This window comes from Loxodonta africana, chromosome 11 (genome assembly GCF_030014295.1).
Source record: "Loxodonta africana isolate mLoxAfr1 chromosome 11, mLoxAfr1.hap2, whole genome shotgun sequence".
In the NCBI taxonomy this organism is placed as follows: domain Eukaryota; kingdom Metazoa; phylum Chordata; class Mammalia; order Proboscidea; family Elephantidae; genus Loxodonta; species Loxodonta africana.
The window spans coordinates 50,222,590-50,248,702 of NC_087352.1; the positions used below are offsets into that span (position 1 = coordinate 50,222,590).

Genomic DNA, 26,113 nt, shown 5'->3' on the forward strand with positions numbered 1-26,113 from the left:
AAAGACTGATAACCTCAAACATACAATTGTGTGCTCTGTTCATTTAAACAAAAATTATAAGCACAAGCCTTTCTGAAATCTTTTTTAGTGTGAAAACAGCAAAAAGAACTAAACGTCTAATTTTTGAAATTCTTCTGGCTTTTCTTTTTGACCTTTGGTATTTGTATGTATTGACGATCTCTAAACCATTGTACAAAAACACCTTGAAGTGTCAAGCTTTAAAAATGAGTCTTCTTTTCTCTTTCTCCTGTGCAGCTTGGATTATCTTGGCCTTGTCAAAATACATTCTCTAGTTAGAGGCTGGAAATATTTCCCTCCTGGCTCCAAAGTATTGATTTTCTTCAACACTCAGCTCTGTCAGTCAGCCGAAGGGGTGAAAGGTGAAAGTTCACCCAGCACTGCTTGGCTTTACCTTCCTATTAATGTCATGCCCTTTCCACATTTGATCAGTTTATGTGATCACCAATCATACAGAGCTGTTACTGCCCCTATTTTCCTATAAGGATACATTTAAGTCATCACCAGACGTGAAAACAATTCCTGGACCGACGCTTTGGGTATTTGATTAGGGCCAAGAATGCTGCTACATTCAACTCCTTTATGTTTCTCTTATAGACCATTATACTGTGACCTAACGATTGACTCAATTCAAGCTGTTCAATCTTCTTATCTGAAAATTAAAACAAGTATGTTCCCTACTTACACATAACCCTCTGTGAGCAATGATGACCTATTTTGTTATTCTTGCTTTTTCTGAAAACCAATTACACCCTTTACCTCAGGGATTCAAATTCAACTCCAAGCTGGGTATTAAATGAAATGAATTTAATGATCTCACCCAGCTCCCGTGGGGCAGCCGACCTATGTCATCAAATCTGACAAGATATAATTTGGTACAATTAACAGTCTATTTAGGAGCAATTTAGGGCACAATTCCCTTGCCCAAACTACAGAGGGTGCTGTTGAGTTTCAGTAGGGGAGTCTAACTGGTTCTCTCACACTTTTGCAGTGTAGGAGGGACTTCTTTCTTTACTGTCCTTCGTGAGCAAGCTTGCCCTTCTTGAAGCTAGCTCTCCAGGAAAACGAATAATTAGGGAGAAACAGAAGGCTTTAATGTGGTACCAAAGAGAGGGGAAACGAGCGTGTGGATTTCAATTGAGAATGTTTAAGAAGAGTGACCAACAGAAAAAGCAATCAGACATGAAAAAGCCTTCGGTACAATTCTTTTTTATTTAACACACATATGTACACGGGGACATTTAGTACATACAGAGTCTATTAAGTAGAATCATCAAGAAAACTCTTGAGAGGCAGACATTTTAATTCACTTGCTGTGCACAGTGACTTCAATCATTACAACATTTTCATACAGGTGTCACGTCATGTCATCTTTTGCTTGTAAATCACCAACTAAGCCACATATGTCTCTACATTTACAAGGACAAGTCCAAATACAGTGCCAACAAAATCAATAAAACACTAAAAGCCTACGCTGGGGTGACAGTATGAAGTTTACCTCAGTGCTGAGAAATCTAAGCTGGGATGAAGTTTGGGAGTGTGGTTGTCAAAATAGCCAATGAGAGATTTGTATTAACAAGAATGTAGATATTAGTTTAGCAGCTAGAGACGTCTGTCTAGCCGTTAGATATCACTCAGCCCAGGGTTTCATAGTCACAATGTTCTACTGGCCAGTCACCTTGACTGGCTGGCTGGCATCCATCACCTGGCCATTTGGCTCCTCTGGTGCTCACAGCGCTTTGTTCTAAATCTCCCTGGGGTATCCCATACGAGTATTTGTGGGGGCCTGCCTCCCGTCCCATACCTTTTTCCTGATGCAATGAAAATTTTGTTTAAAAAAAGGAAGTCTCTAAGGTACACTTTTACCTCATCATTCCAGAACAGCTTTGTAGTCTAGAATAAACTAATTCTTGTTTAGGTTCATAAAGTAAACATGTGCTGAGTACAGAGAAGACTTGGGGAACCCACTGGAAAACAAAGTGCACCTTTACTTTACCACACGTTTTTATATCTCTACTGAACGCAACAGCATGTTCACCAAACAAACGAAGTTTACACTATACAGCTCTTTGCTTCTTCCTTGGAAACTACATATATAATCTTTATAATTACAATGTACATGCAAGTGGCATAAATTCACTTTTGAAAGAACACTCAAAGTCTACCAAGGAATAGTACAGATCTGCCATCAACGGAAATAGCACACTTCACATCAATAGGAAAGTGGAGTTCTAATGGTCTTCACTGCTTAATATCTTCTGTAAAGACCTGCGCCAGTGAAATAACAGATGTATGTCCTTGGACCGTGGTCCTGCTTTTTTGCGTATCACATGAACTCTGACAAGCTATGCTTTTTAAATTAAATACTCCTATTATCATTTTGGTTCCTCTGTAAACTTTGCATATTTTATCTGAATTTAATAAATCCTTTTTTTCTATTTTGAATTTAATAAATGCTTTTGCCCAACTAACCAACCAATCAACAACCAACCAACCAACAAAATCCCCAAATTATATACAGATTAAAGTTTGTTAGGAACGCTTCATACAAAATATTATTTTATGGATTTTTTTCCCCATTACTATGAGCAAGATTCAGCATAATTTGACATAAGAAGAAAACAGTGACCTAGTTCAAGCTTACTTCAAAGCATGATGGACACCCTCATTGCAATGTTTGTTCAAATAAATTGACTGAGAGCTCTCACGTTTCAGATACATTCCTGAAAGCTCGAGCCACGTTCACTAATTTTCTAGGATACTTGTTTAAAAGAAATGCCTTCTTTGTTTTCTTTTAAATGATCACTAGTAGTTTAAAGGCTGACTTGTAATGATTACATGATAACTGACATACGTCATACATGTGAGGATTGCTGATTTGTAAAATTTCTGGAGGAAGGGGAGGTAAGCTCTACCTTAAACAAAAACATCTATAGCAAATAGATACTAGAGCCTTCATTTTAGGTATATGGTATGTTTCCAAACTTGGTTCTTTATCACAAAAGTTTCTTCAAAGATTAGTTTTATACTGACTGGATAATTATATTATCTAGATCATAAGAAGTGATGATTTTTATTTTAAACTACTAAATACACCATCACTTATGTAGGATATGAGGATTTTAGAAGGCTAGGCATCTGGACAACTGTATTCTCTGCAAGGAAAACGTTTTTCTTTAATATTTTCTCATTAATTTCGAATCATTCAGGTGTTAATAAAGAAGGTAGTGGCTCAACTCTAGGAAATTAGATTAAGGAAATTCCTAACAATCATTGGAAGGAAAAAAAAAACAACATGTAAACACAGAATCTTGTTGGTAAACATTAATATGTTTTAGGAAACCTAAAGGAAAATAGCTTCAATAATTAGGACTGCCACAATACCTCAAAAACCAATGTCAAAAGACCAGTTCCAGCAGCACTTCTGAGGTGGGTTTAGGTCCCTGGAAATGCCGATCTGGGCTGAGAGTGCAATCACAGTGTTTATTGATTTCCAGGCTTCGGTTGCGCCAAGCAACAAGACTGTTCCCAGGAACCACGGCCTTTCCCCTCCCATGACTGGCAGGGAAAAACTACCCAGTGACAAGGCGGCCACATCCAGTGGAGCTGTGTGTGCATGCTCTAATCAATGGGTGGCATGAGCCAGGTCTGCCCTAGAACCATGCAGAGGTGATACAGACCAGCCAGGCCCTGATGACACTGGTGGGGCAGGCACTGAGGCACGCTCCAGTGAGGAAGGACAGACAACCGAGAGCGCGCCAAGTGCAGTCAGAGCACCGGCCGGGAGCCTCAGACTATGAAGCGGTGTTCCTTGCCATCATGGGCCATCAGGATGACGTTGCGGTTGGAAGTCCAGATGAGGCGGGCCAGTCGGAGGGCGTTGTGGGAGCCAGGGGAGGCGGGCTGCACAGGGGGTACCTGGTAGGTTTTGATACAGCGCAGCTGAGGGGCCGAATTCAGCATGCCGATGCTTCCTAGGAGCGAGGTATTCATCTGGAGGGAGAGAGGGGATGATAGCACGTGTGTTTAAAGAGCCATTTCCCTTCCGTGAACACAGAGGGGTTCCGGTGACACACACTTATGGTCACTTTCTTCTCCATGTGGTTATTCAGACTCAACTAGAGGGCTGCTTAGGAAGAAAGGCCTGACAATCTATTTCTGAAAATTAGCCAGTAAAAATCCTGTGGAGCCCAGCAGCCTGATCTGCAACCCCTCATGGGGATAGTGCAGGATCAAGCAGTGTTTTGTTCCCTTGTGCACGGGGTTGCCACAAATCAGGGCTGACTCAACAGCAGCTAACAACAACAACAACAACAAAGGGTTCCTTAGGATGTACCTGAAATTGTTCTGATGCAGTTATAATAGATACACAAATACAGAGAAATTTGGCTTTGTGGGAAGAATCTGACAGCAGGAGAGTACATCCATCTTTAAGAAGGGAGCTGAATGTTAGATGCCCATAAAACAGTTCAGTTCAACAATATTAGGAAACCCTGTTGCTGTCGAGTCGATTCGGACTCATATGACCCTACAGGACAGAGGAGACCTGCCCCACAGAGTTTCCAAGAAGCGGCTGGCAGATTCAAACTGCCAACCTTTTGGTTAGCAGCCAAACACTTAACCACTGTACCACCAGGGCATTAAATAATGCAGACCTTTTGATTCTTTAATGACAATGCTAAGAGTGGTCGGTCACTGGATCAGAGCTCAAAACTGACTCCCATCTACCAACCCTCCTTCTTCACTCCTCACCTGCTTTTAAAACATCTAGTACCTAGAAAGCGCTTGTCTATTTTGAAGAGAAACAAGAATCAAGTCCATTTCAACACTATCTGTGGTTCATTGTTTTGATGAGCTAAGTATACTTTTAATACTTTATTGACAATGATTTTTTATGAGTCAGTATTTCTGTTTGGCAGCTTTTCTTGAATTTAAAATTATTTTAAGTTTTCTTCATCCATTCATATAAGTGCAAAAACAACATTAAAATTATAAATCACAACTGTCATCTTTTTATGCAAATAACATATATCCTCTGTGTTTGTTTGCCGGCCACAACCACCTGCTTTGAGGCATCCTCACAAGCGGCCACCATGCGAATCCTCTTCTACATGTTGCTGTCAAAAAAAATTAGCATAGCACTTAGGAAAGTATCTTGTGGGGGAGGGCATGGCTGGCAAACAGAAGGCCCGCGTTATTTGTGTAAAAATACTGTACACACTCGGGTCAAAGTACTGAATCCTGGATGTTATCTAAAGCAACTCATTGCCGTTGAATTAATTCTGAGTCATAGTGACCCTTTAGGACAGAGTAGAACTGCCCCATAGGGTTTCCAAAGAGTGGCTGGTAGATTCCAACCGCTCACCTTTTGGTTAGCAGCTGAGCTCTTAATCACTGTACCACCAGGGCTCGTGGATGTTACCTAAGTGGATGTTATCTGAGCAATGGAGTCTGAAGAACACTTAAGATTCTAAATATTACTTTAAATGGTTTCAGTAAGCCTCACCTGTGCTATTAGAAATCACACAGAAAGCATACTGAAAACTAGCACAGGAATCTCGGAAATAATATTTTTTCTTTGTACTCGTTTTCATTTCCAGCTCCCCTCTCCAGTAAAACCTCCATCTAAACAGATAAGATTGGGGGGAATTGCGTGAAGCATGCAGATTATGAGCCAATGTACGCAAATGGTTGACACATGAAACCTTGGCAAATCCTGGGACGTTTAAGATGTGTTACTGCTGATATCACGTTCTGCATTAGGATCAGTACAAACTATCAGCCATTCCTTCTCCGGGCCTTTCTCGGCAGCAGGAGGGTGTCAGCAGGCGTAAATCATGGCATCTCTAGCAGGGTGCGTGCAGGCTCCACTGACATTTTCACAATTTAAATCATTTTGAGTAATAACCCTTTTAAGATGACTAATGTTACTGATTTTCCTGCATTAATAATAGTGCCGAACACAACACAGAGGTGAAAAAAAATCACTAGTGTACGAGGTCACATTTTAAAACCAAATGTATGGTTATAGTTAACTCTTTCTACTAAAGTTCAGTTAACATTGAAAACCAGGCAGTATCTGACTGTCGTCCTTTCAAAAGCCTCTTTCCTTTCTTCCTTCTTTTTTTTTTCCCAAAAACTCCATAAAAGATTAGGAAAAAAAAAAAAAAAAAAAAAATCAACGCCTTATTGCTTTCTGGAGGTTCCCAAATAGTTTAAACATAAATGATGATGGTGAGCTCGATTTGATAGTTCTCACTTCTACAAAAAGTAACAGTACATAATAATTTTGTCCTTTTACAGAACAGCTCCAAATGATCCAGAAAATTGTTGGTTAAAATTAACTGGCATTGAAGTCTTTTTTAAAAATCTAATTTCTCAGTTGATAAATAACTACAGAGTATTTTTCATTCTTTACGGATTTTCTTTGATAATACGTATGAAGCTTGATTTCTGCTGGTGGCTCAAAATGCTAGGGGTATCCAATATGCCCAGACACTTTCCTATTTTTAATTCTTTCCTTCAGATTTAGCCAGGCACAGAGTAGGTAGGCTAAGGGCTAAAGGGGGCCAGGGAGAGAATACCTAATGGGAATGCTATCCATGGAAAGACTTAAAAAAAAAAGTCTATTTTTCTTTCTGGGTCCCCCTTACAATCTGAGCCATCCCTACTCTGACAAGTGCCTTCGGGAGGGTCAAACAGCCTCCTCTCTCAGAACAGAACTACGTGAAATTCTGTAAGAGACCCAGTGCTTACAGTTGCATACAGTTGAAATGAAGATGACATCCATGTTAACTATAATCCATTGCTCCTCAGACTATCCTTTCCCTATAACCTCTTCAACTTAGGGATGAATCTGAAATAGTAAGGTGGGTGTTCATCTTCCCAATGAGCTCAGCCATAGAACTCTCCTGAAGGAATTAACCACTTTGTTATTCAATATTCATGTATTCTTGACCAGTGACTGACTACAAACTATGCTAAAGAGAGAGAAACGTGAGCCCTGAACAAATGAAAACTACTTGGAATTACATGGTTATACTGTTTTTTCCTGATTATAAAGATAATAAATGGTAATTGTTAGAAAATGCAAATAAAAAAGAGGGGCATAAGAAAGCAAAAATCCCCTGAAATCGCACTTCCTAGAGGCAATCACTGTTCACATTTTGATAGAGACCCTTCCATGTATATATGTCACACACACGTACAGGGAGATGCAGATATAAGGGATATTATCTAAACAGGCTTAATTAATGGCAGTTTCACAGTTTGCTTTTTTCATTCCACTGTTCTTCATTCGGCTGACAAGGGTGATCTTTTCATGTTAATGATTACAGATTTACATCATCATTTTTAAAATGGCTGCATAGTGTTCTATTGTATAATGGTAAAAATAAAAATAAATAAAACCAGTATTTAATTTATTATTAGCATTTCTGAAAGAAGATATTTATTATTGGAGGGTGGTGAGAGAATTAGAGATGCATGTCACTACCAGACTCTCCTTGCTCAGTGGAGACACTGAAGTGAGCGAGCTACCCAAACTGCAGGAAATATGTTGGAGGCTGGGAGTGTCTGAATGACTGCTAAACTACCTCATTCAATAGTAAACAAACTAAAATGGAATTTTGGATTTTCTCTTCTCCTTAAAAATAATGTTTCACAAAACCAGTAGAGTGAAGCTTATTTTTTGAACACACAGAAACACATAAACACATATTTCACCCAATAACAGGAAATGCTTTAATGCTGTTCTCACCGTAAGTGATGCTGCGCACAAACCTTTTACTAAGTCTCACTTGAGTAATTATCCAACCGATATTTCTCATTAACACTCATTTCTCAGCAAAGATTTTAATAGCTGATAGCTCTAGTAAGGTTCTGTATTAATAAGACTTCATTAAGTTTTCAAAATATATTACAGTACACTTACTGGAATAATATAAAAGTATTATCATACATCATTAGAACTAAACAACAGCTATCTAAATAAATCAGCAAAGCCCATTTGCGGAGAGCAGCAATAGTTCCAACTCTGCTTTTTGGATCCTCTTTAATTCAAATAAAAGACCGCTATGCTTCTGGTAGGGGTTTTATTGTACTTTCGTGATATAGCTGAAATGATATGTTTCTGGGCCATCCACTTAAATTTCAAGACCAAGCTGGGTGTGATTTAAGCATGCGGGAATAGGCTGCATTTTAAGTTCTGACATTGGTTTGAGAGGCAATAAAGAACTGGGTGTTGCCTGAGTTGCTTTGGTGCTCTGTGCCCTGAACACCCACGTGTGCAGACAACACAAGGCAGCCCTTAGAGTACATGAGCTTGTGGACTAAGGTGCTACAGCCTCGCTCTGCACAGTCACATGTAGAGACATAGAAGTTTAAACGTCCTTGGTAAAGCCTACAGATAACAGAGGAGGCTGTCCGCAGGGTGGGGGGAAGGGGGCCGGAAGATAACAGAGGTATTTCAAGAAGGTATCTATAGGGTGCACAAACACAGATACTTATTAAATACCTCACAGGATTGGTTTATGGGGTCTGAAGGCTTAGGACCATAGTCTTGTGGGACAACTCGGTCGACTGGCATAATACAGTACATAAAATTTATGTTCTACATCCTAATTTGATGAGTAGCTTCTAAGGTCTTAAAAGCTTGCAAGTAGCCATCTAAGATACAACTATCGTTCTCTACATGTCTGGAGTAAAAGAGAATGAAGGAAACCAAAGACTCAGAGAAGAAACTAGTCCACAGGAATAATAGTCATTTACCATGAGACCAGAAGAACTAGATGGTGCCTGGCTACCACTACTGTACCTCTGATCAGGAACACAATAGATGGATCCTGATAGAACGGACGCAAAATATAGAACAGAACTGAAATTCTTTTTTTTTTAACTGTGCGTTAGGTAAAACTTTATAGAGTAAATTAGTTTCTCATTCAACAATTTATGCACAGATTGTTTTGTGACATTGGTTGCAATCTCCATATTGTGCCAGCACTCTCACCTTCCCCACCCCAATTCCCTGTTTCCATCCATCCATTTCTCCTGTCCCTTCCTGCCTTCTCGTCATTTCTTTTGGGCAGGTACTGCCCTTTCGGTTTCATATACATGACTGAACTAAAAACCACGTTCCTCGCATGTGTTATTGCTTGTTTTATAGGTCTGTCTAATCTTTGGCTGAAAGGTAAACTTTGGGAATGGCTCCAGCTCTGAGTTAAAAGGATTTCTGGAAGCCATAATCTCAGGGGTTCTTCCAGTCTCTGTCAAACCTGTAAGTCTGGTCTTTTTTTGTGTGAATTTGATATTTTGTTCTACATTTTTCTTCCACTCTATCTTGGACCCTTCAATGTGATTCCTGTCTGAGCGGTTGGTGGTGGTAGTCGGGTACCATCTAGTTCTTCTGGGCTCAGGCTGGTGGAGGCTATGGTACTTGTGGTCGATCAGTCCTATTGTGTCTTTGGTTTTCCTCAGTTTCCTTTCCTCCAGATGGGATGGGGCGAGTAGATGTATCTTAGATAGCTGTTCACAAGCTTTAAAGACCCCAGACACTACTCACCCAAGTTGAATGTAGAACACTTTCTTATGAACTTTGTTATATCAACTAACCTAGATGACCCTGATAGAATGGGTGCAAACTATGGAACAGAACTCAAATTCTTAAAAAGTTTAGACTGACTGGATCAGTTGACACTAAAGGACTCCCTGTGACTATTGCACTGAGATACTCTTTAATACTTGAACCAGAACTATTCCATGAGGTTGCCTTTTAGCTAAATAATAAATAGATTAGCTGATAAAATAAACAATATTACCTCTGAGTACTGTGCTTCTTTTAAAAAAACCATCTACATGAGACCAAGCGGTCAATACTTACTCTAAAGCAAAGACAAGGAGGCAAACAGGGAGAGAAACATGGTGTTGAGTTGGTTCCCACTTACAGCGACCCTATGTAGAACAGGATGAAACCCTGCCTGGTCCTGCACCATCCTCACAATTGTTGCTATGCTTCAGCCCATTGTTGCAGCCACTGTGTCAATCCATCTCATTGAGGGTCTTCCTCTTTTTTGCTGACCCTCTGGTTTCACCAAGCATGATGTCCTTCTCCGGGAATGATCCCTCCTTTTAACATATCCAAAGTATGTGAGACACAGCCCCTCCACCCTTGCTTCTAAGGAGCATTCTGGCCGTATTTCTTTCAAGACAGATTGATTCGTTCTTTTGGCAGTCCATGGTATATTCAATATTCTTCTCCAACACCACAATTTAAAGGTGTCATTTCTTCTTTGGTATTACTTATTTATTGCCCAGCTTTCACATGCATATGAGGCGACTGAAAACACCATGGCTTGGGTAAGACACACCACAGCTTGGTAAGGCGTACCTTAGTCTTCAAGGTGATGTCTTTGCTTTTCAACACTTTATACAGATCTTTTGCAGCACATTTGCCCAATGCAATGCCTTGTTTGATTTCTTGACTGCTGCTTCCATGGGTGTTGACTGTGGATCCAAGAAAAATGAAACTTCAATCTTTTCTCCATTTATCATGATGTTGCTTATCATTCCAGTTGTGAGAATTTTTGTTTTCTTTATGTTGAGGTGCAATCCATACTGAAGGCTGTGATCTTTGATCTTCATCAGTAAGTGCCTCAAGTCCTCTTCACTTTCAGCAAGCAAGTTTGTGTAATCTGCATAACACAGGTTGCTAATGAGTCTTCCTCTAACCCTGATGCCCCATTCTTCTTCATATAGTCCAGCTTCTCGGATTATTTGCTCAGCATACAGGTTGAATAGGTATGGTGAAAGGATACAACCCTGACACACACCTTTCCTGATTTTAACCACGTAGTATCCCCTTGTTCTGTTCTAAAGACTGCCTCTTGACCCATGTACAGGTTCCTCATGAGCACAATTAAGTGTTCTGGAATTTCCATTCTTTGCAATGTTAGCCATAATTTGTTATGATCCACACAGTCAAATGCCTTTACATAGCCAATAAAACACAGGTAAACATCTTTCTGGCATTCTCTGCTTTCAGCCAGGATCCATTTGACATCAGCAATGATATCCCTGGTTCTACTTCCTCTTCTGAATCCCACCTGAATTTCTGGAAGTTCCCTGTTGATATACCGCTGCAGCCGTTTTTGAATGATCTTCAGCAAAATTTTAGTTGCCTGTGATATTAATGATATTGTTCGATATTTTCCACATTTGGTTGGATCGCCTTTCTTGGGAATAGGCACAAATATGGATCTCTTCCAGCTGGTTGGCCAGCAGCTGTCTTCCAAATGTCTTGGCATAGATGAGTGGCACTCCCAGTGCCTCATCTGTTTGTTGAAACATCTCAATTGATATTCCATCAGTTCTTGGAGTCTTGTTTTTTGCCAATGCCTTCAGGGCAGCTTGGACTTCCTTCTTCAGTAACATCAGTTCCTGATCATTTGCTACCTCCTAAAATGTTTGAATATCGACCAATTATTTTTGTTAGAGTGATTGTGTATATTCCTTCCATCTTCTTTTGATGCTTCCTGCATTGTTTAATATTTTCCCCAAAGAATCCTTCATTATTGCAACATGAAGCTTAAATTTTTTCTTCAGTTCTTTCAGCTTGAGAAATGCAGAGTGTGTTCTTCCCTTTTGGTTTTCTACCTCCAGGTCTCTGCACATGTCACTATAATACTTTGTCTTCTCAAGCTGCCCTTTAAAATCTTCTGTTCAGTTTTGCTTCATCATTTCTTCCTTTTGCTTTAATTACTGTATGTTCAAGAGCAAGTATCAGTCTTTTCTTTCCTTCCTGCCTTTTAGTGACCTCTTGCTTTCTTCATGTCCGATGTCCCTGATGTCATTCCACAACTCATCTGGTCTTCAGTCATTAGTGTTCAACGCATCAAATTTATTCTTGAGATGGTCTCTAAATTCAGGTGGGATATACTCAAGGTCATACTTTGGCTCTCATGGGCTTGTTCTAATTTTCTTCAGTTTCAGCTTGAAGTTGCATTGAGCAATTGATCGTCTCTTTCACATTCTGCCCCTGGCCTTGTTCTGACTGATGATACTGAGCTTCTTCATCATCTCTTTCCACAGATGTAGTTGATTTGATTCCTGTGTATTCCATCTAGTGAGGTCCACTTGTATAGTCACTGTTTATGTTCATGAAAAAAGGTATTTGCAATGAAGAAGTCGTTGGTCTGGTAAAATTCTATCACTCGATCTCCGGCATCATTTCTATCACCAAGGCCATATTTTCCAACTACTGATCCTTCTTCTGCATTCCAATCACTAGTAATTATCAATGCATCCTGATTGCATGTTTGATCAATTTCAGACTGCAGAAGTTAGTAAAAATCTTCAATTTCTTCATCTTTGGCCTTAATGATTGGTGCATAAATTTGAATAATAGTCATATTGACTGGTCTTCCTTGTAGGCGTATGTATATTATCCTATCACTGACAGCATAGTACTTCAGGATAGAACTTGAAATGCTCTTTTTGATGATGAATACAACACCATTCCTCTTCAAGTGGTCATTCCCGGCATAGTAGACCATATAATTGTCTGATTCAAAATGACTAATACCAGTCCATTTCGGCTCGCTAATGCATAGGATATTGATGTTTAAGCATTCCATTTCATTTTTTACGATTTCCAATTTTCCTAGATTCATACTTCGTACATTGCACATTCCAATTATTAATGGATGTTTGCAGCTGTTTCTTCTCATTTTGAGTCATGCCACATCAGCAAATGAAGGTCCCAAAAGCTTGACTCCATCCACTTCATTAAGGTTGACTTACTTTGAGTAGATAGTTCTTCCCCAGTCGTATTTTAAGTGCCTTTCAACTTGAGGGGCTCACTTTCCAGCACTATATCAGACAATGTTCCGCTGCTATTCATAAGGTTTTCACTGGGTAATTCTTTTCAGAAGTAGACCACTGGGTCCTTCTTCCTAGTCTGTCTTGGCCTGGAAGCTCAGCTGAAACCTGTCTGCCATGGGTGACCCTGCTGGTATTAGAATACTGGTGGCGAAGCTTCCACCAGCAACATGCAAGCCCCCACAGTACAACAAACTGACAGACCCATGGGGGAACAACCAGAAATGGAAATAACAACCAGAACGGAAATAATGAGCAAGTTGACACGCTGTGTAAAATGTAACCAATATCACTAAACAAACTGTGTAGAAACTGTTACATGGGAATCTAATTTGCTGTGTAAACTTTTACCAAAAACACAATAAAATATTATTTGAAAAAAAAAAAAAAAGCCCTATGGAACAGTTCTACTCTGCACACATTGGGTCACCATGAGTCAGAATCGACTCAATGGCAGCTAACAACAAGATTGAAGGTAGAGGCCTGGAGTAAAAAATAAATAAACAAAGTTACCATCTAATGAGCAATCATGAGCTCTAACATAAGAAAGGATGCTAGCCTAAATTCCATCGATGACTGAGGCAGAAACTTTCATAAAAATAGAAAAACACTCAAGGAAGGGATAAAAAGATCCAAATAAAACCTTGATGATCTAGATAAAGCGAAAAACATTCACCACATAGAAAATACAGGAAAATACTGGAAACAGTTTTATATCTGGCTGATATCTGATGTATTCCTTTATATAAAAATTATATTTCCTTAGTAGAAAAAGGTTGGACAAGTGTAACAAAAGAGAGGCTTTTTTGCTTACTCAAAAGAAGAATGCATGGATAGAACATAAGTTCCTTGAAAAGCAAGGAACCCATGACTTGTAGATGTCCATATCTCTAAAGTGCAGGCCAGTACCTAGCACTTGCTGGCTGCCATCAAGTCAACCCTGACTCATGGTGACCCCATGCCCAAGGGAATGAAATGCTGCCCGGTCCTGCGCCATTCCCACGATTGGCTGGGGATAGAACTATTGTGATCCATAGGGTTTCCACTGGCTGATTTTCAGAAGTAGATTCACAGGCCTTTCTTCCTAGTCTGTCTTAGTCTGGAAGCTCCACTGAAACCTGTTTAGCATCGTAGCAACATGCAAACCTCCACTGACAGATAGGTGGTGGGTGTGCTTGAGGTGCATTGGCTGGGAATTGAACGCAGGTCTCCCCCAGAGAAGGCAAGAATTTTACCACTGAATCACCACTGCCCTCATACTTAGCACTTAGACACTCAATACATGTTCAGTGAGTACAGCTTTACATAAAAGCTCCTCAGAGACTTTAAAAGAATGGAAAATAAGAATAAGCTTATATTAAAGAACAAGTTGGTATAATAGGGACCACTGTGTTAGGCTAAGTAGAAACATTTGTTGCAAGAGTCCAGTTTATGGACAACTAATGGATTCATTCTGGGGTGTCAGTAGCCTAAAATGGGTTCTGTGGTTATTCACCAGGAAAAATGAAGACAGGTGAGATCGTCGAGGAAAAGGGTTTAAGCTAGCTAAGATGCTGGAGAGAGATTCCGAAAGAAAGGATAATGAGAAAATAAACAGGACAACTAAATTAGACGAAGAGTGAAGAAGTCTGTGACAGATTTGGGAGTTGTCATGCTTTAATAGCATGTTGTTAATTAAGCAATTTATTGTATCTGTTTTACATTTTATTAGCTATTGACTGTTTTTTTTACACCGTCATCAAGTTGTACTGAAGCCTTGTTTAAACTTTTTTTTTTTTAGCTTTCAAGCAATACACAGAACCTCATAAAACATACTTGCACCTTGGAAAGTGAAAACCGAAAAACCAAACCTGTTGCCGTCAAGTCGATTCCAACTCATGGTGATGCTGAAGGACAGAACAGAACTTCCCCACAGGGTTTCCAAGGAGTGCCTGGTGAATTCAAACTGCCAACTTTTGGTTGGCAGCCGTAGCTCTTAACCGCTGTGCCACCAGGGTTTGCTGGACAGCGAAGATAACGACAAAATCTTAAACTAACTTTTTCGGGCGGATTGACAATGTTTAATTTTTTAAAAATTATCGGGACTAAAAGGGAAAGGTGATTAAAAAGAAGATGTGATGGAGAGTTATCACTGAGGATGAAACAAGCTCTATTATAAAAATTAGTTGCTCAAAATTAATATTAATTAAACAATGGCGTTCGTATGAATTGCCAGCCAAAGTTGCTCAGATTCTTTTAGATATTTTGAATAATTTGGGAATTAAGAGCATTATGTGAGAAATCTAGAATGCATGCAAAAATGAGATAATATGAACAGGACATAAAGTTATTACTAGGCTGCATGATTTTCCCTCTGAACCTTCAGAGTTGAAGACCCAAGGACCGAGCTAGGTGATCTGTGTAATTCCCAGGCCGAGTAGCCCTTCAGCTCTCCCCAGACCAGCAAGCACACCGTGCCCTTGCTTACTTCTGACCTGCCGCACCTGATGCTCCCTCGCCTTAAGCACCCACCCCTCCCCGCACTCGCACTTGGCTCTTCCTCTGCATCTCACGTCTCAGAAGTCTCTTCTCCTACATGGGAGGCAGGGAGGTAGGGAGGCAGGAGGCAGTCGGACAGGCATAACAGGAAGCTTTTCCTACCACAAGCACATCACGCAGTGTCCTTCAGGACCTGTATGTCTGCACTTACCTGCCAGAAGGAAATGTGGCTGTCAGTGTTTGAATAGGTGGCAAGGTATCGTCCATCAGGAGCAAAGGCCACTGCAGTGATTGGTCCTTTGTGTCCATGGATCGTCTAAAATAAAATTCAGGAGTCATTCATGTGTGTGTGCCACAGAGCCATCAGTGACACAACTCCACGTACACATGTGAATGCATTCCATGTTGAAGAAGTTATTTCACAGACATTAGATACCGTTATTCTCTTTACTTTGTTTATACAATCAGGATAGAAAAATAGGAAACACAACCAAAGTTCTCTCGCAGATATATTTAAGGGCTTCAATCTTATTCTGATGCGTCTATCTGTTTCCTAGTTGAGATCCCGCATAAACCCAAAGAAAACCCATACCTTAACAGAAAAACCAATGTGTTAATCCATTTATCTCCATTACAGGGAAGATTTTTACAACTAATTAGAAAGGTAAGAAACTGACTGCCAAACCTACCCAAGAACCTTGATCATCTGAAATGTAAAATAATCAAAGCTGTATATAAAACTCCTGCCTTGGAAGGAGTTAAAGGCTCTAATCCCAACTCCTTGGTTCTTCGTGTTTTATGCTGTGTTTCGCACCAGTGACACTGTGTTTAAATGCACGCAGCTGCGACCAGCGAACATACATGTATGCATGTGCTGGAGGTTTGGACACATATATAAATCAACTACTATTAAAAACAAGTTAGCAGGGATAATTCTGAGCCTTTGCCAAATAGCTATCACTGATATCATTGATTTAGCCATGAATAAGAAAAGGACATTGTATTTTAGAATAGGTCTTTGCTAAAAGGCCTTTACTAATAAAAATTACCCTCAAGGCTAATGATACTAATAATTATAGAAAACACTGGGATACTAAGAAAATTAACATAATATAATGTTAATCACCATCCACTCAACTATTAAAGACGAAACATCTATTGCATTAATCAATATTCAGTCTGGCTTACAAGCTGTAGGCTGGTCTCCTCCCTTTGTCTACAAAGAAATGGGGAAATGTGTTCCCTGACATTAAGATGATACAGGAGGTTTGTTCCCATCTGCAATTTTAGATGAAGAACTGTGAACCTGAAGTCTCACTGAAAGCATCAGGCTTATTATGTGACTCGGCCCTACACACTGTAAATTTCAGCAGGCTTCTTTTATAACTCACAGCAGAGTGGCCACATGAGGAAGAGGAGGGAGAGAGGGGAGTACAAGCACTTTCCTCAGGCCTCTGCATTCTGTTGCTGCCATTGCTCATCTCTCCAGGCACTGCAGAATTCCAAAGAATGTCTGTTTTTCAAAATCCAAAAAAAAAAGGAGGTAATCTTGGTGGTGCAGGCCGGGGCCCTAGCTAGGCAGGGAGCCTGCTGAGTTAGGTTGTGTGGGTTTGAGTCCAGGCCCTCAAAACCAAAATACCAAACCCACTGCTGTCAAGTCGATTCTGACTCACAGCGACCCTGTAGGACAGGGCTTTAATCTTTACAGAAGCTGACTGCCTGTCCTTCTCTTGCAGAGCGGATGGTGGGTTAGAACTGCCGACCTTTCGGTTAACCACTTTGCCACTAGGGCTCTTATCCGGACCCCACTACTAACTGTGTGACAGGAGCATGTTATTTAACCTCTCTGTTAGTTAACCTCAGAGTATCCCAGTCTGTGAAGCAGGGGTGATGAAGATAGCTGCCTCATTAATGAGATAATACATATATAGCACTCTGCTCAGTGCATGGCATATAATAATAATTCAATAAACATTAATATTTTTGCTATTCTTCCTTGCTTAGAAGACGACCAAACAAATGTAGACAATCACATAACTTCAATTACTTGAGCACACTGTTTAACGAAGAAGCAAGGGGGAAAAAAATGCCCTTACTGCATATGCCAGAATCAGCATCACTTAGCATTTAGGGTTGCCTAGAAACATCACACAGATTCCAGACAGTGGCATTTTATTAACCAGACATGGTAACTATCCATGGTGCTGGCCCACAAATGTGGTGCTAAATAATTATTGTTAGAAACCAGCTTAACATCAACTATACTAGAATGAGAATTACTGCATGCAGGGGAAAAAAAATTAACCAATTACATGGAAAAAACTGGCCATTTCCACCTTCAATGTCAATTTAATAAGCTCATTGGGAAAGCAATTTTATTTTTTTAATCTTTTTTTTTTGTACTTTAAATGAAGTTTTACAGAACAAACTAGTTTCTCATCAAACAGTATACACATCGTTCTATGACATTGATTAACAACCCTGAGACATGTCAACACTCTCCCTTCTCAACCCTGGGTTCCCTATTACCAGCTTTCATGTTCCTTCCCGCCTTCCAGTTCCTGCCCTAGGACTGGTGCACCCCTTTAGTCTTGTTTTGTTCCATGGGCCTGTTCAATCTTTGGCTGCAGGGTGAAACCTCAGGAGTGGCCGCATTACTGAGCTGAAAGGATGTCTGGGGGCCATACTCTCCGGGTTTCTCCAGTCTCTGTCAGGCCAGCAAGTCTGGTTTTTCTTTTTGAGTTAGAATTTTGTACTACATTTTTCTCCAGCTCTGTCCAGGACCCTCTATTTTGATCCCTGTCAGAGCAGTCAGTGGTGGTAGCTGGGCACCACCTAGTTGTTCTGGACTCAGTCTGGTGGAGGCCGCGGTAGATGTGGTCCATTAGTCCTTTGGACTAATCTTTCCCTCTTATCTTTAGTTTTCTTCATTATTCCTTGCTCCTGAAGGGGTGAGGCCAGTGGAGTATCCTAGATGGATGCTCACAGGCTTTTAAGACCCCCAATGCTACTCACCAAAGTAGAATGTAGAACATATTCTTTATAAATATGTTATGCCAATTGAGCTAGGTATTCCCTGAGATCATGGTCCCCACAGCCCTCAGCCCAGCATTTTAGTCCCTCAGGGAGTTCGGATGAGTCTATGGAGCTACCATAACCTTACCTTATACAGGTTGTGCTGGCTTCCTCAGTATTGTGTACTTTCTTACCGTTCCCCAAAGTTACCACTTAACTATTAAGAGTTTTTTCCATCCCCATCCCTCCCTTCCTTCATAATTTTAATTGTTTCTTAAAATAAAGATTCACCAGGCCACAACCAATGACTGCCCTGACAGGGAGCACAACAGAGAACCCCTGAGGGAGCAGGGGAACAGTGGGATGCAGACCCCAAATTCTCATAAAAAGACCAGACTTAATGGTCTGACTGAGACTAGAAGGACACTGGTGGTCATGGCCCCCAGACCTTCTGTTGGCCCAGGACAGGAACCATTCCAGAAGCCAACTCATCGGACATGGATTGGACTGGACAATGGGTAGGAGAGGGATGCTGGTGAGGAGTGAGCTACTTGGATCAGGTGGACACTTGAGACTATGTTGGCACCTCCTGCCTGGAGGGGAGATGGGAGGGTAGAGGGGCTTAGAAGCTGGCAAAATGGACACGAAAAGAGAGAGTGGAAGGAGGCAGCGGGCAGTCTCATTGGGGGGAGAGCCATTGGGAGTATGCAGCAAGGTGTGTATGGGTTTTTGTGTGAGAGACTGACTTGATTTGTAAACTTTCACTTAAAGTACAATAAAAATTATAAAATAATAAATAAATAAAGATTCACTTATGCTGAAGATCTGAAATGCTACTGCTACTAGGCTAATCTGAGGTTATTTTATGGTTAAGATAGTGGATAAATAAAGCTTAAAAAAAGAAGTTGCAAACTGAAGCTCGCTTGGTTTGGTCTGCAAAAATGTTTTTCTAAGTCATCAGATGTCTTGTAAAATCAAGAATCCCAGCCTCTCCTAAAAAACTGGAAGTTAGGTATGTCTGACCTTGGTTGTCAGGTGGCAACATCAGGCAAGGCTGAGTGGAGGTGGCCACTTCTGCCGGAGCACACGTTCCCCATGTTACCAGTCCCAGCGCACTGGCACAAACAAGGGCCTGTGTACCCAACACCAGACTGCCTAGCTCATAGACTTACTGCCTGGTCCCTCGTGGCATTTAATGCAACCCTTTCATTAAAAATACTTGATTCAAAAATCATTTCTTCCATGTTCTGGGATCCCAGTATCCATCTCAGATGTGAACAGACTAACGGCTCCTCTAAGAAAAATTTAAGCCCCTCCAAAGTCAATCTCTGTGTAGAAGTGGATTGATCTACCTTCTGGAGTCTTGGTCCCTAGATTTCAAAACAGAATGTTTAGCCTGCCTCCTTCAGATTAGCATTCTTCCTTAATCAGCAGCAAGCTGACTGTACTTCAGACAATTCGAGAATCCACAGTGAACTTCTATAAGCCAGCATGTCTAAAGGATGCAACGGTCCAATGGGCATATTACCATACTTTCCGGTGAGATTTGCTAAGTTAGTCCTATTGCAAAGGCAGAAAATCTAACACACTGAGACCATATTTGCTCCTTCGGAAAAGTCTTCACTAAATTTATATTTCATATTATGCCTTCATCTTTTATTAAAGGCTGGTACTTAAAACATCCACTTCAAGAATACTTCTGTGTCAGTTGAAGACATTGTTCACTATGTTATCTAATGTCTCTAGGAGAAGCTCCAGTGAAATAAGTTCTTCCTGGAATTTTTGACCAGGAAGATGTTTCTCTTTCCAAAAAAAAAAAAAAAAAATTTTTTTTTTTTTTTTTTAAATCATGTAACAAGAATTACATAAACAATCTAAATGTGTTTGCTTTATTGCCAGGAAACTCAGAACTAAATTTATACTCATTCTATGTGTGTAGTAATAAATACTTCCTATCCAATTCACAAATTATTGCTCTATTTCCATTTTGTTGTGGAGGTCCTGGTATATACAGAGTTTGATTTTGTTCTTTAAAATTGTTTTGGGCAAAGGTGGGCTATGCTTTAGATCAGAACGCATCAACACACTAACACCCATAGACACATATACACACATACTATGGTACTGGAAGGTACCCCACTGGGCTGTCTTAAAGCAACCTAGAGAAAAACCATGCAGCACTGTCTGCAGCTGACAGACAGACCTGTTGTCTTACAAGGAAGCAAGTGAAAACTCATTGTGGTTCTGGGAAGCTCTCGGTTTTAATCGGTTTGGTACATCTGGTGAGTTCATTCCAATCTCCCCCTGAGAAGTGCTCCAGTCCTCAGTGTGATGGAAATGTTGCCATTGTCTTTTGTTTTGAATCTCTGAACTCCTGAGGTCTGTGCAGGCACCGCCTGAACTGACTTTAACCTCCATTCTGGCAGGAGCCATGCAGCTGTGCGGGGGCTCACAGTGAACTTGAAAGATGCTTTGTGATGGGGCAAGCCAGTGGTTCGGTTCTGAAATGCTAGACTGTAAAGAGCATTTTCAAAAAAGCAGGCTTCAGAATAAAAAAGATGGGTTGACTTTTTAATATGCAAATGAGGATCATCAAAGAAACTGCTGTATTGAAAAGATAGAAATGGGATATAAAGAAATTAATCTAATTCAGGAAGTGCTATGAACAATGAAAGAAATCAAGCAATTATCCCTAGCAGGAGACAGAGTGTTGCATTGTTAATCATCCTCCTTTTCCTATGAAAGAAAAGGAGCTGAGAGGCATAATTAATAATGAGCAACACTTGCATTTACCTACCAGTTTTCAACAGGCACTTTCAATGTGCTCTGCAAAGAAATAGAATTAACCCTGTTTTACAGAGAAGGAAACAGACATGAATTTCTAAAATGATTTGGTCAGTGCCAACAGAAGCCATGACTGTCTAGTATATTCTCCTTAAAATTGCCCTTCACATGGTCTGTCTCTTCCTGGGGTCCTTGCTATTCAGCTTCCAAATGACAAGTTTGAAAGTTGAAAAGATCAAAAAGAATGTTTTATATTTATTTGCCGGTCTTATCACTTTTTTTTTTTTTTAAGGAGAGAAAAAACAACCAAACAAAATATTTTCCGACACTTAAAATAAATTATAAAGAAAAAAATTTCCAAAGGAAGGTAAATTTTGCTATCATGAATACTATCACAAGGGAAAGATTTATAAAGTACTGATCCATGTACTTTGCATATATTTACCATAATAAACTGAAAAAAATAAAAGAACTTGGACTGGACCTTGATGGCTCTAAGGTATTTAAGGGCTCAGAGAGAAGAAGGCTACCTTGGCTGCAGGCCTTCTTGGGGAGCAACATGGATGGTTTGGACTGAGATAGGCAGCTGCAATTTGAGGGGTGTTTGAAAGGTCTGCTGAACTGAAAACATGTCCCCAGTTGGCTAAAAACATAATTATTCCTTCAGCTGAGGCATTTTCCCTAGAATGTTGTTAGGTACTGTTGAGTCAGTTCCAACTCACAGTGACCCTACATACAACATAACGAAACACTGCCCAGTTCTGCACTATCCTCACAATCATTGCTAGGCTTTAGCCCACTGTTTCAGCCACTGTGACAGTCCTTCTCTTTGAGGGTCTTCCTCTTTTTCAATGACCCTCTACTTTACCAAGCATGATGTCCTCCAGGGACTGGTCGCTCGTAATAACATGTCCAAAGTACGTGAAATGAAATCTCACCATCCTTGCTTGTAAGGAGCATTCTGGTTGTATTTCTTCCAAGACAGATTTGTTCATTCTTCTCGCAGTTCATGGTATATTTAATACTTTTCACCAACACCATAATTCAAAGGTGTCAATTCTTCTTTGGTCTTCTTTATTCATTGTCCAGCTTTTGCATGCATGCAAGGGGACTGAAAACACTATGCCTTGGGTCAGGTGCATCTCAGTCCTTAAAGTAACTTCTTTGCTTATTAGCACTTTAAAGAGGTCTTTTGCAGCAGATTTGCCCAATGCAATGTGTTGTTTGATTTCTCAACTGCTGCTTCCACAGGCGTTGATTATGGATCCCAGTAAAAGGAAATCCTTGACAATGTCAATCTTTTTTCTGTTTTTCGTGATGTTGGTTATTGATCCAGTTGTGAGGATTTTTGTTTTCTTTATGTTGAGGTGTAATCCATACTGAAGGCATGAACACACTAGCAGATATCAAACAGTCATGTGTGTTTTCATGAGGTACAAGCATGGCAGGTGCCCTGAGTTTAGGCGAGCCTAAGAGGAGGGTTTGTTTGTACATGGAGGCAGGAGATATAGTTGGAGATAAACTATATATTCGGGGAAGTGAGCATCTAGGAAACGAAGATAAAACCAAAAAAAGCAGTTCCTGTTGATTCTGACTCAGTAGAACTGTGTTTCATAGGATTTTTAATGGCTGTGATCTTTTGGAAGTAGATTACCTGGCCTTTCTTTCAGGCACCTCTGTGTAGACTCAGATCGCCAATTTTGGTTAGCAGCCCAGTGCTTAACCATTTTGCATCACCCAGGGACTCAGGAAGTGAGGATGGAGCCCCAAAAGAAAAGGAGAGGCAATACCAAAGACCAAATACATCTAGTATTGGCCCACCTAATGATGACAACATCAACTGAGGTTCAGGATGTCTTACCTCTGTACTTGAAGCACTAACCATGGATTTGGCAACTCTTACAGATCACAGCAGAAGTCAGGAAAGGGCGGTGACAAGGGTGGACTAGGGTTTGATTTGCATGACTTTCTGACATCCAAATACAGGAGGTCCCTGATTTCATGGCTGACTGGCAGGGAGGTAAGTGCTCAAGGCAGAGTGAAGACAAAAACACTGCTCTGACTGACAATTTTGTTTGTTAGGTTGGGGAAAGACTTATCAGAAAGAAAGAAAAAAAAGCCATTTCAAAAGATTCGAAGAGTTAAGAATTAATTTAGGAATTAATCACATTCAAGAAAAAAAACACCACCGTTCTCTTCTTCCAAACAACCAATTTGTGAACATTTTATTAGATATTTAAGGTTCATCTATTCAAGGGAACAAATAATAGATGCAACTAATAATTTAGGCAGGCAATAGCACCATTTAAAAATATAACCTAGTCTGTGGTTGATCAGGAGGCCCAAGTGAAATATAATTATCACTATGAACTAAGCCTTCTCAGGCCTTTTTTTTGTGCCCAGATTCTCAAGGCCAGATGCTACTGCCAACAACACTGAAAGGTTACCCGTTCTTTTCTGTATGTGGACAGGACTGCCTTAAAGTAGGTCAGACAGATGAAAATCTATTCTGTTTTCAAGTATCTCCAGAGAAGATTCCAAAACCTCTCCTGAGCACCCTTTTCAGTGTTTAAAAATGTGTGCTGTCAGGAAATTTCTCCTTATATCAAATCTAAACCCAAAATGATATACTTTAAGCCTGCTTCCTCTTGTTCTAGCCTCAGTAGAGATGGACAACAGTTGGTCACTGACCTTGGCGTGATAACATTTTAGAGACTTGAGAACCACTATTAGCAACTTGCCCCTTATTTATTTATTTATTTTCCATTTCCAGGATTAAAAAAAAAAAAAAAAACCCAGTGACTATAACCTTTCTTTTCAGGGCTCACTTTCCAATTCTTTAATAATTTCTGTGGCTTTTCCTTATACTCCAAGCTTTCCAATCATGACATTGCAGAGTTGGGTGGTATCTTAAAGGTCACCTTCTTCAAGGAACTGTAAACTTCCAGCCTTCAATTTCCATATGTTTGACTTTCACGTAATGGACACTGATGTACGTTATACACGAGCACTCCTAAATAATGATGATTTTGAGCAATGTCTGGTGCCACCAGGGGACTGGGCACCCTCTGCCCAGGTGGCTGCAGCAGAGCAGCTTGAGAGCAGGAGCTGGTGGTGAGACTGGGCCTTCCCAGGGTATGTGTCTACCCCCCTTCCTGGACATGTCAGCCTTGTCCTGCAAACCCTACTCAATACCAGGGGCCTCATAGGACCCCTGGGCAGCTCAAGAAGACAAAGAAAAGCATTATAATGACATGTGCAAAGACCTGGAGATAGAAAACCAAAAGGGAAGAACAACCTCAGTGTTTCTCAAGCTGAAAGAACTGAAGAAAAAATTCAAGCCTCGAGTTGCAATAGTGAAGGATTCTATGGGGGAAATATTGAATGATGCAGGAAGCATCAAAAGAAGATGGAAGGAATAATTCTACCAAAAAGAATTAGTCGATGTTCGACCATAGCATATGATCAGGAACCGATGGTGCTGAGGGAAGAAGTCCAAGCTGCACTGAGGGCATTGGTGAAAAACAAGCCTCCGAGAACTGATGGAATATCAATTGAGATGTTTCAACAAATGGATGTAGTGCTGGGAAGTGCCCACTCATCTATGCCAAGAAATACGGAAGACAGCTTCCTGGTCAGCTGACTAGAAGAGATCTACATTTATGCCTATTCCCAAGAAAGGTGATCCAACCGAATGAAGAAATTATCAAACAATATCATTAATATCACACACAAGCAAAATTTTGCTGAAGATCATTCAAAAGCAGCTGCAGCAGTATATCGACAGGGAAATTCCAGAAATTCAGGCTGGATTCAGAAGAGGACGTGGAACCAGATGTCAGATGGATCCTGGCTGAAAGCAGAGAATACCAGGAAGATGTTTACCTGTGTTTTATCAACTATGCAAAGGCATTCGACTGTGTGGCTCATAACAAATTATGGATAACATTGCAAAGAATGGGAATTCCAGAACACTTAATTGTGCTCATGAGGAACCTGTACATAGACCCAGAGGTAGTTGTTCAGACAGAACAAGGGGATACTGAGTGGTTTAAAGTCAGGAAAGGTGTGGATCAGGGTAGTATCTTTTAACTGTACCTATTTAATCTGTATGCTCAGCAAATTATCCGAGAAGCTGGACTATATGAAGAAGAACAGGGCTTCAGGATTGGAGGAAGACTCATTAACAACCTGGGTTATGCAGATGACACAACCTCACTTGCTGAAAGTGAAGAGGGCTTGAAGCACTTACTGATGAAGATCAATGACCACAGCCTTCAGTATGGATTACACCTCAACATAAAGAAAACAAAAATTCTCACAACTGGAACGATAAGCAACATCATCATAAATGGAGAAAAGATTGAAGTTGTCAAGGATTTCATTTTGCTTGGATTCACAATCAACACCCACAGAAGCAGCAGTCAAGAAATCAAAAGATGCATTGCACTGGGCAAATCTGCTGTAAAGGACCTCTTTAAAGCACTGAAAAGCAAAGATGTCACCTTGAAGACTAAGGTGCGCCTGACCCAAGCCATGGCATTTTCAATCGCATCATATGCGTGTGAAAGCTGGACAATGAATAATTGTCCGAAGAATTGATGCCTTTGAATTATGGTGTTGGAGAAGAATATTGAATATACCATGAACTGCCAAAAGAATGAACAAATCTGTCTTGGATGAAGTACAAGCAGAATGCTCCTTAGAAGCAAGAATGGTGAGACTGCGTCTTACATACTTTGGACATGTCAGGAGGGATTGGTCCCTGGAGAATGACATCCTGTTTGGTAAAGTGGAGGGTCAGCAGAAAAGAGGAAGACCCTCAGTGAGATGGATTGACACAGCAGCTGCAGCAATGGGCTCAAGCATAACAACGATTGTAAGGATGGTACAGGACCAGGCAGTGTTTTGTTCTGTTGTGCATATGGTCGCTTTGATTCGGAAC

General features: G+C 40.4%; 1 protein-coding gene across 5 annotated transcripts in view; it reads right to left on the reverse strand.

Moving 5' to 3' along the window:
* Window positions 1-1,211: 1,211 nt before the first annotated feature.
* Window positions 1,212-26,113, reverse strand: part of WDR7 (WD repeat domain 7) — a 429,516-nt gene continuing 404,614 nt past the window's right edge. For all 5 annotated transcript variants that reach the window (XM_064294478.1, XM_064294472.1, XM_064294474.1 and 2 more), the window contains 2 exons: window positions 15,581-15,685; window positions 1,212-4,011 (listed from right to left, as the gene is read on the reverse strand). In XM_064294478.1, the coding sequence (XP_064150548.1) occupies window positions 3,808-4,011; window positions 15,581-15,685 (309 nt within the window). In that variant the 3' untranslated portion in view covers window positions 1,212-3,807. The remainder of the gene's footprint in view (window positions 4,012-15,580; window positions 15,686-26,113) is intronic.